Source organism: Triticum dicoccoides, chromosome 4B (assembly GCF_002162155.2).
Source record: "Triticum dicoccoides isolate Atlit2015 ecotype Zavitan chromosome 4B, WEW_v2.0, whole genome shotgun sequence".
In the NCBI taxonomy this organism is placed as follows: Eukaryota; Viridiplantae; Streptophyta; class Magnoliopsida; order Poales; family Poaceae; genus Triticum; species Triticum dicoccoides.
This window is the reverse complement of record NC_041387.1, coordinates 548,803,915-548,817,931: the sequence shown is the minus strand read 5'-3', so window position 1 is coordinate 548,817,931 and position 14,017 is coordinate 548,803,915. Positions and strand designations below refer to the sequence as shown.

At 45.3% G+C, this 14,017-nt stretch overlaps 1 protein-coding gene and 2 long non-coding RNA genes across 10 annotated transcripts; all 3 read left to right on the top strand.

Annotated features, from left to right (window-relative positions):
- Positions 1-145: 145 nt before the first annotated feature.
- On the top strand, positions 146-5,066 carry LOC119291400. Of its 8 annotated transcripts, none has more exons than XR_005142404.1 (8): positions 146-850; positions 1,287-1,595; positions 1,681-1,846; positions 1,961-2,180; positions 2,759-2,961; positions 3,035-3,187; positions 3,850-3,895; positions 4,562-5,066. XR_005142404.1 is itself a non-coding variant. In XM_037570155.1 (7 exons), exons 1-6 carry the CDS (start codon positions 222-224, stop codon positions 3,173-3,175), a joined length of 1,668 nt encoding a protein of 555 aa, XP_037426052.1. In that variant the 5' UTR covers positions 146-221; the 3' UTR covers positions 3,176-3,187; positions 4,562-5,066. The 8 variants fall into 8 exon arrangements, 4 of the variants coding, with proteins under 4 accessions (XP_037426052.1, XP_037426051.1, XP_037426050.1 ...); XR_005142403.1 differs by having other exon boundaries at positions 3,820-3,895; XR_005142402.1 differs by lacking the exon at positions 4,562-5,066 and adding an exon at positions 3,999-4,243.
- Positions 5,067-9,502: 4,436 nt separating this feature from the next.
- On the top strand, positions 9,503-10,868 carry LOC119293864. The gene is made up of 3 exons (XR_005143240.1): positions 9,503-9,597; positions 9,688-9,862; positions 9,970-10,868. It is a non-coding gene; the product is annotated as an uncharacterized LOC119293864 (long non-coding RNA).
- Positions 10,869-10,929: 61 nt separating this feature from the next.
- Positions 10,930-13,714, top strand: LOC119293863. Its single transcript, XR_005143239.1, has 7 exons — positions 10,930-11,016; positions 11,129-11,209; positions 11,281-11,405; positions 12,264-12,362; positions 12,589-12,693; positions 12,815-12,971; positions 13,396-13,714. It is a non-coding gene; the product is annotated as an uncharacterized LOC119293863 (long non-coding RNA).
- The last annotated feature ends 303 nt before the right edge of the window (positions 13,715-14,017 follow it).

The following is a 14,017-nucleotide window of genomic DNA, read 5'->3' as shown; positions in this document are numbered from 1 at the left end:
TTTTAGTGATAGGGGATCGAATTGATGTGGCGCGACCTTGTTCCACTAGCAACGATCAATGAGTGACGGCCCATTTGTTTTTTTTTTTTTTGAGGATCAGCCCATTCGGGACAACTGGAACTGGTCGAGATATTTTCCCCTCGTCTCCCCAGGAAAGCTCCATCCTTTTCCCCTCGCCCATCTTCTTCCCCTTTGCCTCCCCAAGTCGCCGGCAATTCTCCATGCCGCTCAGACGACTCCTCGCCGGCGAAAATTCCATATTTCGTCGTCCTGGCCATTCCACGATTTGTCTTCCCGATGGCCGATACATCGATGTCTACACTGACGACGATGGGACTCTCGTCACCGGCGGATCGGAGGGCCGGCCGCCACGGCCTGTCCAAGAAATCTTCGCCGACATCCGGCGCCGTCAGGCGGCGGCTGAGGACGCCGCCCGTCGCCTCCACTACCCGCAGCGGCGTCCACAGCCCCGTCCACCATCAGATGCGGCCTCCACGAGCCAACCACCTCCAACCCCCTCCCCTCCACTCCACTCCACTCCACCATCAGATGCAGCCCACCCCCCTGCAACCCCTTCCCCTCCCCTCCACCGTCAGCTGCAGCCTCCACAAACCGAACCCATCCCCTATGCTCCAGGCAAGCCTCGCCCCTTTACACTCACCGAGCTGGATGCGATACGTCGACGCGTAGCAGATGCATCTAAGGAATTCGCCCACTCCGACTACGCTGACGGGGATGGGGAACTCTTCACGGACGTCGACAAGATATCTCAACGCGTAGCAGATGTACGCATGGAAGTCGCCTGCTCCGACATCCAGACGAGGCCCTACGATCGGCCGCAACCTCCACAGTATGAACTTTATCGCCCTCTCCCTCTCTCGACTGTATCTCAAGCAACATGGCCCTATGCTGGTTGCTCCAGCTTCCCAGATTTATGCATGCTAGGAATACTGGATGTACAGTACTAGCTGTCTTTCTCTCTTCACACATCTAATTATCAAGAAAACAAATTTAAGTCTGATGGGATGGAGGGTTCTGGTATATAGATAGATACTGAAGAAAAAACAATTCTCTCTTTTCTTCTTTCTCTTGGGGTTCTGTGATTGATTAAACTTCATGTGTTATGCATGCATCTCCCGTGATAAATTAAGTTATTCTTCAAATCATCGACCTTGTTCCATTGAGCATGTAGCATCTGTTAAAATGTCTATTCCTGACCCCCATTATGATGTGCCAAAGATTAAAAAAAAATTGTCTACTAACTTTCTAACCATATTTCGCTTTAGGTGCGAGTACCCTTCTTATGATGTGCCTGAGCAGTTGGAAACGCCACTGCTAGAGCCAAAGAACACCAACACTTCATCTTACTCCACACAGCCAGAGGCGCTAACTCATGACATCTTGCCAGTGTCAAGGCAATTGTCTCCGCCTATTTTCGCTCGCAATCCTTCTGGTTGGCATATACAGTTTTTCATCAGAATAGATGTCGAGGGTTCTTTCCACACGTATCCTAGTCTGGGCGGACCATTCCAGAGCTTGCAGGAGGCTGAGAATGCTATCACTAGCCATCTTGATGAGCTGCTCTCTCCAATGATGTGAGTTTTCTCAACTTTGTTTTGGTTTTTCATCATAATGGAAATTACAATGTACTAACACATAGAATACTCTAACCTGAACTAGGTGCACAGATGGGCTTTCGGATGCTGAGATTGGTATATTACACGACCTTTACTGGCCTGATGGCACAAGGCAGAATTCTTCTGAAGGCGATGCGGACCATAGGAATATAAGCTTATTGGTTCAAGCGTTACTGGACAAATACAATGAAGATCACCATCTTCTGGGGGTTTACTCTCTCTCCCTCTTGCCCGCTCTCACTCCTGGTCCTGTTACCAGGATTGTCTTATTTGTTCTTATATTCATGTTCTAATTGCTGACACAATCCATGCCTCCTTTTCAGGATTTTGCACATGAACTTGATGATGTTGTTATCTTCCGAGAATTTGTTGAGGGGGAGAAAGTGGTTAGGTTCTATCATATCAATCTGGCTACAAAAACCAAAGGAGAAGATGGTTTGCACAGTGGCGTCAACAATCTATTTTTTGCTGAAGTCAGACAAATTAAAGGAGAAAATGTATATGTACTCAGTTGTTTATGTATGGTTAAACCTACTGACAGTGGTATATTTTCCACCTTGTATTAAGTTATGTTCATACAGTTTGGCCTCACATTTATCTGATTGACGTGTTTGGTTGCCCCTTGTTTCATTTTTACCTTCATCTCATCCACTGCTTAATGTCTAATATAGTTCGTGCCCAGCCATAAGTAGCGACTTTCTAGTTCCTACACATGTTTGTTATTTTTCCTGGTTGATTATTTGGTAAGGAAATGACTACTCGTTGGTTTTTGTTCCACCTTAGATAACTTCTGTTCATACAGTTTGGGGTCACATTTTTTCTGGTTGACCTGTTTGGTTGCTCCTTATGTCATGGTCCCAAGCTTAAATATGTAAGCTAGATGGGCAACCATATGTACTGAGAGTCTAAACATGTTTTTTTTTTTGCCTAGTTGGTTATTTGGTAATTAAATGATAAATCATGGTATTAGTTCCACTTTAGATTAAGTTCTGTTATACAGTTTGGGGGTCACATTTATCTGCCCTTCATCTTATTTGTTATCTTTGAGCTTTTAACATCTAAGGTAGTTCATGCCCAGCCATATGTATTGACTTTTTACACACATTTTTTTTTTGCCTAAGGCCAATGCTATGGTTGCTTGAGTTATGGAAATATTGATTTGAAGCACCCTGTTGATACTGATAAATACAAAGGTGGCCACACTGCCCCGCGCTCACCCTGTTGCGGTTTTGATCTACGGTGTGATGTACCTGCATACATTGAGGATGAGGATGAGGAGGCTAGGCTGGCGAAGGAGGAGGCTAGGTTAAGATATATATACAAGGTAATTTTATATCTTGTGTGGTTGGTATCTTGTGTGGTTGGTATTTTGTGTGGTTGAAATTATTCTCCTTCAGTGCCCTGCTCCGGCAAAATTGGATGGTGCAAGAGTGCGTGCTGGTTTGGCAAAGAGAGAGGATGCTGGTTTGACCAAGGGAGAGTGTGGCCAGGGAAAAGCGAAATACATTGTGCCAGCTAGGCGTCGTCTGCTGGTTTGAGTAACCCATCAGGTACGTAGATAAATTTAATTTGATTTAGGTAATGCTTGATCTCATTACTCATCAGTGTCCTCGGTGTTTCATTAGGTTCAAGCATTATAGTATTCTTACAATCTGCACGGTTGCATGTTTCTGCATGGTAATGATTCTTTAGTTGGAGGGCAGGCCTGGCGCAGTGGTGAAGTCCTCCCACTTGTGCCAAGAGGTCCTGGGTTCGAACCAGCCTCTCTGCATTGCACTTTGCAGGGGCAAGACTAGGTTCCTATAATCCCTCCCCAGACCCCACCTTGTGTGGGAGCTTCTATGCACTGGGTCTGTCCTAATGATTCTTTAGTTGATCAACTAGAGTCTGGATCAAGTGTTAGGGCAATCGATTTCAAATTTTGCTAGACATTTAAGCACTAGTGTCATTTATGATCAATCAACTACCAATGTTCTCAAACCATTTTTTTTAATGATTTGAATTATAGTGAAGGAGGATGGCATTGTTAGAAATGAAAATATATGCTTCTGACATGTTTTATTTAATAACTTCTGTCATCCTACCATTGTTCCCTTTTGGGAGGTGATGCTCAATTTGTTTTTATCATGTACATGCCAAATTGCCAAAAAAGAAATTCCATTGATGAGTTGTTTTCCTTCAGAACTCCTTGATATTGTTGCACTATTTTCAGAAGTTGAACTAGCCGGTTGATGTTGCATGGCATAACTATTCTTTAGGTTAGTTCATATCCTTTGGCCATTAATCTCATTGCATGCTTTTGTTGCTTTCTGCAGCTTGTAGTACCGCATCTTATTTGAATTGTCTTTTTTTCTCATTCAGTTTCTAGTATCTTGGAGACAGATTAAATCGCTGTGCACCATAATTTGGGATGTTGTTGCTGCAATAGTAGAATGTATGGACCTGCCATTTGCTTTGGACTTGGTTGTAGCTGCTCGGAAGTTTGGTGCTTTGGGTCCGTAATGGTGTAATGTTTCATATTTTAGTTCCATGGAAGGTCTGCAATGGAGCTGCCTTTTGTTTTTTTAAATGTTGTCAATATTTATGCTTCAGTCTTTCACCGACACATAAGTTTCCATCTAGTTAGCACACATGCTCCGCATCTAATTTTCATCGACACGTAATTTGCCATGACGTTAGCACATAGGTGCCTCATCTAATTTTTCATGACGGTAACCAGTATGGAATGAAAGGAAGCATGCATGATAAAGCATGCATGATATGGACACATGGAATGAATATTGGAACCATATGTACGCAGGGTGATTAAAGGAAGTTTGCGAGGGAACTTTGCAATTATTCTGGAAGCATATTTCTATGGATTTGAAGCAAATTTTAGTTTTGTTGAAGCTAGTGTCGTCGCTTACAACTCATCTGCATGCCAGGTTCGAGCAAATGAGTCGAGATGGATAAATTCAAGAAGATAAAAGCCAGTGTGCTCGAGCCACTTTCACTTTCATCCTAGTTTTGAGAAATACTGTAGTATAACAAATTTATACAAAGACAAATGTTAAAAGAATATTTCGGCCTTCAAAAGTAACCTTTCAAGGGGAGGCGAATTGGTTACTCAGTTGGTTACAAACACGTACACTTCACATCGAAGGGAAGACGAGTGTACATCGAAGGGAAGACGCCAGGTTCCAGCAGCATGCCAAATGAGGCCCGCTACACCATGTCCTCTTCTCTAAGAAGAACCCGAAGTTTCTGTTCGGCCTCAGTTTTAGTCGTATGCTCAGTGACGTTGAGCAAGCTAGATTCAGCTTTCAAATCTAGTTCATTAATCAATTGAGTGAGTCTCTCCTTTTCTCGCTTGTAAATCCCGCTTTCTTTTCTGGCTCAACCCCTCCAGCAATTGTTGCAAGTGTCTAATCTTATTATGCCGTTGTTCAACATTAGAGTGCCCACCAGCATCCTTGGACCACTCTTTTGCAATGATATCTAAAAAATTCTCCCTCTCGAATCACCCTAGTTCGAAGGAAAAGGTATTACCTACATGGGTCGCTTCGCCTGAATCGACCAACAAAGGTGTATGATTTAAGATTGCACGTTGCAGCGCCTGCACAATAACAAAAGGGAACTTTGTTTTCAAATCAACACTGGTAAGGACACAATCCAACTTCTCATAAGTCGGATTTGGTAACAAGTTTGCCCACGTGAACTGTTCACCCGAAAGATCAATCTCCCTCAAATTAAGACTCAATAATCGCGTTAAACATAAATGACCATCTTCCATTGAAGTTGCCATTATTCTTTCTTCCCTTCTCCTGATTATGTTGAAATCCCCTACCACTAGGATCGGTAACCTTTCATCCCGTCCGCTAGGAAATTAGGTTTAAATTCAAGTTGCGTCGCTCCATAAACAACCACCAAAGCCCATCGAAACCATCAAGTTTCGAACGGACCCAAAATTTAACGGTAAAATCTCCTTGAACGATGTTCATTACCTCAAAGTCTTGCATTTAACCCCATGTAAGATCCCTACGGATCGTCCTCGTGGGGGTAAACAATGCCAATCAAAGTCGACACTACCTGATAAAGTGCGGAGAAACTGTGAGGTGAAGTTGTCCCCGCTGGTTTCCAGTAAGGCAACAAAGTCTAGTTTGCATTCAAGTGACGCTTCCGCAAGAAACCTTCTTTTAGCCAAGTCAGCTAGACTTCTGCTATTCCAAAAGATTCCTTTCATTTGTCATCATGGAATTTTTTTTCTTGAATTTGACTCTCGCACTTCTATGCACTGTCGATGTAGGATAAACCTTCCTCTTACTGGAACGTTTTGGTTTATCCTGCACCTCCTCCTTGTCCATATGACCTGACACAGTTTGAATGTGTCATCCGACTGTAGAGGAGCCACATACCCCTCGTGCCCCGATTCATCTACCTCATCTTCTTGTCTCGAATCGGGCACAAGATCCTCACAGAGACTCTCAAGAGCATTAATTCCTAAGTTTTTAATCTCCTCATCGTTCGTAGGCTTCACAGCCGCAATGTTACGAATAAACTCTAAAGGCCTCCCAGCTTCTAAGTCCAACAAGTCATTAACTGATTTCACAATTTCTTTCCCGTTAGTACCGAGAGAAATCCCTAGGTTGCTCGCATGATCAATAATATCTTGTTCAGGAAAATGAAGAATAGAACAACTCGTGTATTAGATGTGTCAAGCATTAGTTGCAGTGGTGTGAGTGCTAAATTTTCATACTGAAAGTTTCAGGTTCTTACCTGCATAGGAAACTTGTGTATCTACTCGATTATTGTGGGTGTCTTCATTGAGGTTATCATCATGTTCATGGTCCAGCACCACTCGTACCGGGAAGGGATCAACAATGTGCTTGTTATTCGAATCAAATGGATGCCAATCCCGATGTCGACAATTTTGTCAGTCATGCTCGCAATAGGTTCTCATCACTTATCTCAACAGGTGTGTTTGGATATTCTCATCTCCTTTCTTCAAATAACAGGCAATGTGTTATATACCACTAAATTTGTTCTGAACTTTGCAAGGTGCCATCACCAAGAGAATGTCAGCCATTGAGGAAATGGTGGGAATGGATGTTCTCTGCTACGAAAAAACCAGAACCCTCACTCGTAACTACCTTAGAGCATCTCCAACAGGCGCCGAACGCGCGACGCGCTAAAATCTGGTTTACGGTGCGCCCATCGCCAGGTTTGGCGCGGCGCGCAGCGCTGGCTCCAGCAGCCGCGCTAAAATGCAGCGCGCACGCATAGCTCCAGCAGGCACGCTAAAATGCAGCGCGCGCTCTCGCACAAACATTTTTTTAATAACTTTGCATAGATAAAAAACGATACATAGTTCATAGCATAGATAAAAAAGGATACAAACATATTTTACATAGTTCCTGAAGCATAGATAGATAGAACTGCGGTGCAACTAGATAGAAAAACTACGGTGCAACTGATTAAAACTGCGGTGCAACTAAAAAAGCCTACTCCCAACCGTCATCATCATCACCATCATCATCCTCGGTGGTGTTGTCCGAGGTATCAAGCCACATGTCATCCCGATGTTCATCGTTGGGGGAGAAGATCGACTTCCCGCCTGCCTCGACGATATCGCACTGTGATAAGGCCAGTGCCTTGCGCCGACGCCTGTCGGCATGCTCCGCGCGGCGCCTTGCCGTTCTCTCTGCCCAGAAGGCGTTCTCGGCGACGATGTCCTCCGGGTGGCACCGGCGCCACTCCGCCATGGCTCGCTCGTCCTCCTCAGTGACGAGGAGGCGGCGCTGCAGCCGAACATGGCCCGCACGGTCCTGGTCCGTGATCAGACGAGGAGGAGGGGCGACGCGCTATGCCTGCTCACGCGTGAAGACGTCTCGGAAGTTCATCTGCGACGGGGGCCTCTCCAAGCACCACGCCACCGCGTCGTATGCGCGGGGCGCCTCATGCGTGGTCCGGAGCGAGCCGAGGCCGAGCCGGACGTCACTGGACCGGATCTTGGCGGAGTACCAGCCGTTGGGGCACTCGCGGACGCCGCGGTAGCCCGAAGAACCCCGGCGGCACGGCGACATGGTGGCGCGGTGGTGGCGGGGCGCTGTGAGAAAGTGGCAAGAAAGACTGGAAGCGGCGAGGTGGCGAGGGAAAGGGCGCGTGGAAGTGTGGTGGAGCGCGTGGCGAGTGCCGCATTTTATAAGCGCGCGGGAAGCGACGCGCCAAATCTACCGCACCAGTTGCCGCTTTCTCCCACGCGCGTACAACCGCTTCCCGCGCGCGCTAGTTTGCCACCACCACTGGAGCGCGCGAAACCGGGCCACGCGGGCTAAAAAACCATTTTACCGCGCGCACGTCTTTTGGCGCGGCTGTTGGAGATGCTCTTACTGTTGAAAAAACCTAATCAAGGTCTGTTGGGGGATCTGGTGCACCCGCAGCAAAGTTACTTCTGATAATCATATTGTCTGGTCTCCTTTCGAGGCGATTTTTACCACTTGTCCACTAATGACTTACTGGACAAGGCTATTGAAGATGGAAGACAAAGCTATGTTTCAGGCCGAGATCCAGAGGGTGATGCAGGTTGCTACATCGCTGGCAGATCGGTCAAGGCTGAGGATTGCCAATAGTCCTAGAGAGTCGCTCATGTGAGGTTGCCTTGCTGCTGGATCCTCACTCTTCTTTCAAGGCGTGGCGCAGATCTGGTCCCTGCCATCCCCTCCTCCGCCCCCACCGAGGTTTGTGTTGGGGAACATTGTATGGAAAACAAAAAATTTCTACGCACACGCAAGATCTATCCATGGAGATGCATAGCTAAGAGAGTGGGAGAGCTTCTACGTGTTGGGAAATGTAGCATGCAATTTCAAAAAATTTCCTACGCTCACGCAAGATCTATCTAGGAGCATAGCAACGAGAGGGGAAGAGTGTGTCCACGTACCTTCATAGACCGAAAGCGGAAGCATTTGTTAACGCGGTTGATGTAGTCGAACTTCTTCACATTCTGACCGATCAAGCACCAAACGTACGGCACCTTCGAGTTCTGCACACGTTCACCTCGATGACGTCCCTCGGACTCTTGATCCAGCAAAGTGTCGAGGGAGAGTTCATCAGCATGACGGCATGGTGACGGTGATGGTGACGTGATCCGCACAGGGCTTCACCTAAGCACTACATGAATATGACCGGAGGCGTAAACTATGGAGGGGGGCGCCGCTGATAACCCAAAAGTGTAGGGGATCGCAACAACTTTCGAGGGTAGAGTATTCAACCCAAATTTATTGATTCGACATCTAACATATAAAAGCTGCTAGAGTACCCGCCATTCTAGCGCACTTGCATCGCGCGATGGATCCGGTTCACACGATTCACCTTGCTGTCAAAATTCTGCTCCTTTTTACCTCTCTGTCAAAGATCTGGCCGTAGGTTTTACTTTACATTGTGGCTTCAAGTTTCCGTGCATGACGACTGGGCCATCGTTGCACATGGGCCCAACATTTCAGTCACAACGCTCGTGTGTGTGAGTTGTGCCATATGACGGTGGGAGAACCCGATAGCGAGGTGAAAACCTAGCCCCCAATCCCCTTCCTGCCTCGAGCCCCACACCCCACCCATTCTCCTCTCCCCTCTTCCGCCGCCCCTCCCCCTCCCTTCGCTTCTCTCCCTGCCTGCTAGCCCGTGGTCGCCGCCGCTGCCTCCCCTCCACCTCGCCTTCCTTCTCTTCCCCGTCCACTCGGCCATCAACGACACCATGGAAGGACAGGGCGGTGGGATCTTCAGAGATGACCAGATGGGGGCAAGGAGAAAGGGATCCCGTCGGTGAAGGGAAGGAGAAAGGGAGCCCGGCAGTGGGGAGGAGCTCGAGCCGAGGAGCGCGGCCTCGATCCAGACTCAGTAGGAGCAGAGAGAAGAGATGAAGGGGGCGCGTGTGGGCGGCTGGCCGACGGGGAAATCATCGCGTCTCTACCGCGTCTACGAACTGCAGGTCAGTTTTGGCATAAGTGAGCTTTTTCTTCATCGTTTACTCATCTTTGCATTGTAACCTGAGCTCATCTCTTGATTCGTGGGAGATCAGGGCAGGCATGTCTTCATGGTGCTTGCGGAGGGGCAGGGCCCATGAGGAAAAGTGGTGGTTGGGGAGGAGGACGCCCTTGTCCTTGGTGTCCGGGCCGCCATGGCTGACGCCGGAGCCGTTGGTTGGCCTTGAGGTCATCCGTCGTTGGCGTCCTCGTCATCCATCCAACCACCAGGTCCTCGATCCATCTACGGCCACTGCACCTCCACAGTACGGCCGCCGCCTTTTTGTTTCCCTCTTGTGTTTATTATCTCAGAAATTTGTTGGCACTGGATCATGCAGGGAGGAGATCCCTGAGGCATTTGATTCTTGTGGGATCCCCACACATCTTGCAAGATCAACAACAAGTGGCTGGGCCTCTACATTATTCAGAAAAGCTATTTTTATCTTTCATTTATTTGTCTAATTTATGTGCCCGTGTATTCGCCTCCGTTCCGCTCTTGTTGAAGTTCCAACGAATTTCTGTGCTACCTAAGAGGTACTAATGCTCATATATTACAATTTGGTACCCACAACCTTCAGTCACGGGATCTTGAGAAAAGCAGTTTAGGCATTTTGTTTGTGTCAACTATACAGAATCCCTGCGGTTCGATTTTTGGTTTGTAGGCAACCAACACAATATGCAGGCAAACAGAGATGTGGTTTTGCTGTAGTAGGCAAATATTCATTGTCCATTTTATGTGTTTGTAGGCAACTGAAGTACTCAACCTGTATATATCCATTAATTCGTGTATAAGCCAATCTTTTTTGGCATATCCATTGCATGATCTACCTATGTATGTTTGTAATTTTGCCTTACTAAGCTGCTATGCATATACTCAGTTTGTCTTTACTAAGCTGCTATACATACACTCAATCTTGTGGTGACTCCAGCTTTGAGCTTGCAACTGAACCTTAAGACTACTAATTACTTTTGTGGATGGTTAAACCTGAAATCTGAAACAAAATCTGGTAGCAGTCTTGCCCCCCTCAGCAAAAAAATATGCATTGAGGTCAGCTATCTTCAACGTCCCTTTTTTCGTTTCAGTGATACATGACCATAGCGTGACATGAAGTTCTATCTTTGATCCTTGCCATGCTACTGCTTTGTTGAACCATCTCAAGGCGTATGGACCTGGTTCTTTTTAAGCACAATTTTCTTTTATTGTCTTTACATGTTCATTTAATTCGTTTATGTTTCCTTTTCCGTTGCAGTGGTGGATGATATATTCTCTGCCATGAATGGATATTTTTGGCGTTGTGAGATGGCGTAGGTCACTGATGAGGCAAGTGACCGAGGTGAGCTCATGAAGACAAAGCGGCACAAATAAACTTCTGACAAACTCATTGGTAAAAAAATGTGGTTTGAAGTGAAATTTCAATTTCTGGCTTTGTTTGTTAAATCCAAAAAGGAATAAGAATATCATATTGAATGTGGACCTTTATTTCATCTACATTCTAGGAATGGGCGCCTCCCCAAAACTTCGCCGTGATCCGCCACAACCGGCAACGGCGAGGCCAGAGGTGACCGTATCCGGCACAGGTTGGTCTCTCCCCTCCTTCGCCCACCCTCTCCACATCACCTCACGCCATCTTGTCTTCCCTTTTTTGCAGGTTGCCATGGCACGGACGGCGACGATGACAGGAGGGGCGCGCACATCCATGGGACGGGACGCCGCCATAGAGATGGAGCTCCTTCACATCACGCAGAGGCCCCATGGAGCCCCCCTCCTTCTCCGGTGACTCTTCTCAGGCCCGACCCCCTACCTCTCCCCCTCCCTCTCCTGTACTTTGAGCTGTACCAGCTCTGTTTCAGATTCTGAAGGCATCTGTACCATACTTTTAGCTTCATTTGCAATCACATACAATTTTCTTGTTTTGTTTTTCTGATTCACTTCTCTCGACACTTGTTTGTGTGCCACTTATTATGGCCAGCTTGGCCATTTTCTCTGGAAGGAGTCACTCAACTCACAAAGAACAAAGAACAAATAATAAAGACTATTTTATCTTTCTTGCAATAATTCAAGTTGATTGTTCCGACCATTCAGGTTGCAGGATTTGAGGTGTGGTCGTTGAGGTGGGGCAGCAAATATAATTAGCAGTCTGTATGCTAATGAGGAGAACGTCCCTCTATTAATTTTGGGTGTTGGGTTCTGTTTAGTGAATTTTTGAAAATAGTTGGCCTGGTAAAACACCATTGTTTGCCCTGTGGGTCAATAGGGACTTGACAAACAAAAAATGCATCACTCTCCATTTAATGGCCTAAAAACACTGGCATATTTGGATGAAATTTTCATCTATATGTATAAGCCGTGGGCTATTCCAAGAAGAGGGTGACTATGCATCAGTTGTACAATCATGTGTCCATCTGCTGCTTTTTTGAATCGTATAAAATCTAGAGCTACCTTACAAAACTGTTCTGTTTACTATGGAGTAAAATCTAGAGCTAGCTTATAATACTGCTTGAAAATAGCTTTGGCTCTTCACACCTGGGAGTAATATGACAGTTTGCATTCCTATTTTTGTTTTCTCTGTATATATATACAGTTTTCATATTCTATTTGTTTGCTCCTGAAGCTTATGTTTTCCTTTTTCAGAATTGAGTGTGTATGAACAAAGCAATAGAGGTTGTGTTAATTCCTAGAGCCTAATATGTTCTTTTGTCTCCTGGTGATTAGTTCGAATGGCCGTGTGAGGTAATAGAGCTTTCTATCGTTGCTTCCTCATGCTTCTCCGCCCTGCATTCTCACATTTGTTAATGAAAAAATAACCCTGCATTCTCACTTTGTTAATGAAAAAAAGGGGGTTACAAGCACTGCTCTGTGCAAGAAATGGGTGTATGTGTTCTAATTTAGTTGCTTGGCCTGCCAGCCTATCTTCCCTGGATGCTTACTTTCTTACATGTTGCACGTCATGTTACAGTTTCGCCGGCCTGTCTCGGCTCATGTTAGGCACCATGTCATGGTGTCTAACTATTTATGCACAACATGGTGACATGGTGTTTATAGCCTGTTGGGGCGCCTGCGGGTATTCTCACTGACCACCTCTACTTGTTTTGGCTCCTTCTAATTGATGTGTTACTTTGTCTATTTTCATGTACCCAGATCCCTGACAAAATCCATGTATTTAACCGTGGCATGTTTGGCAGCTGCAGCCGCGTGGCAATTAATTAATTCTTATTCAACGTAATTTACTTCTCCCCCTTTATGTATCATGGATGGATATACATGGTGGTTGGCTGTTATTATCGAAGCAAGAGTCACTGATGATGACTACATTTGAGCTGGTTTGCTGCTTACAAATCGGTAGAGTGATTTATCTTGCTAATGTGTATATAGTTATGAATGCAACTCTTTCGCATCTAGAGATTGTATGGCAGCTGCCTCATACTTGTACAGTAGACCTGATCTCCTAATAGTATTCTGTGATGCACATATTTTTATTTCTTTTGATTTTGCCTTGGTTGTTATTTATGCTTATAGCTTCATGTCTGGGATTCTATTTCAGGGCACTGTTTTAGTTGTTAGTTCAGGTGCTTTTGATTTTCTGAATGTATCTAGGTAATGTCGAAGATGCTCTGCTCTTATTTTTCAGACATTTACATTGCTTATTTTGCTTCTCCTTAGCCTCTTATTAGTGCCAATCTTCTTTTAAATAGCAGGGACATTCTTTTACTTTTAGGAGGGCATATTTTTCCTGGGCCCTGATGAGTCTTTTCATATATTTCAGATATCAATGGTCCATGTCACAATAAACAAGTGATTCGTACTTAAACATGACATGGGGAACCTTGGATACACCATTCAGGACAGGGATATACTCGATCTGAGAGAACATGGGCTTCTTACCTCCATCTTTTGTACCCAGTTTACTAGATATTAGAAAACAGTGGGTATTTAAAAAAATTGTTACAGAAGTGCCTTGAATACATTCAGCATAAATGGGATGACCAGGACATATATGAATCGGATTTCTTATTAACTATACTTGGAAAACGATGATGTGATGAAGATATGTCTGCACATGAATACGACGGTTATAGATTTCAGTTGTGCTCTTAAGCATAGTTCTGCATCGACAACTATCGTCCCTCTTGGCAGTGTTCAGAGGTCCTTGGCAATAGAAGAGAAATCTTTAGATTGGATGATGTATTTGAGTTGTTAAATAATGCTCATGCCAATTAGGTAAGTTTGGAATATATTTTTGTTTATCTATAATTTGAGCTTCATTCAATGAGCAAAGTTTGATAAATTTTATCTGTCGTCATATCCGCACTAGCTTACTCGCTCTTTTGAACATTGTATTTTTTTCACTTGAAAACTGATCTAAGTTTGTCTACTATTTGTAATAC

Coding starts and splice junctions, on each gene's coding strand:
- LOC119291400 (XM_037570155.1), top strand. CDS start 222: ATGCCGCTCAGACGACTCCTCGCCGGCGAAAATTCCATATTTCGTCGT. Junction 1,847..1,960: donor AAGATCACCATCTTCTGGGG/GTTTACTCTCTC, acceptor CCTCCTTTTCAG/GATTTTGCACATGAACTTGA. Junction 2,962..3,034: donor GGTTAAGATATATATACAAG/GTAATTTTATAT, acceptor ATTCTCCTTCAG/TGCCCTGCTCCGGCAAAATT.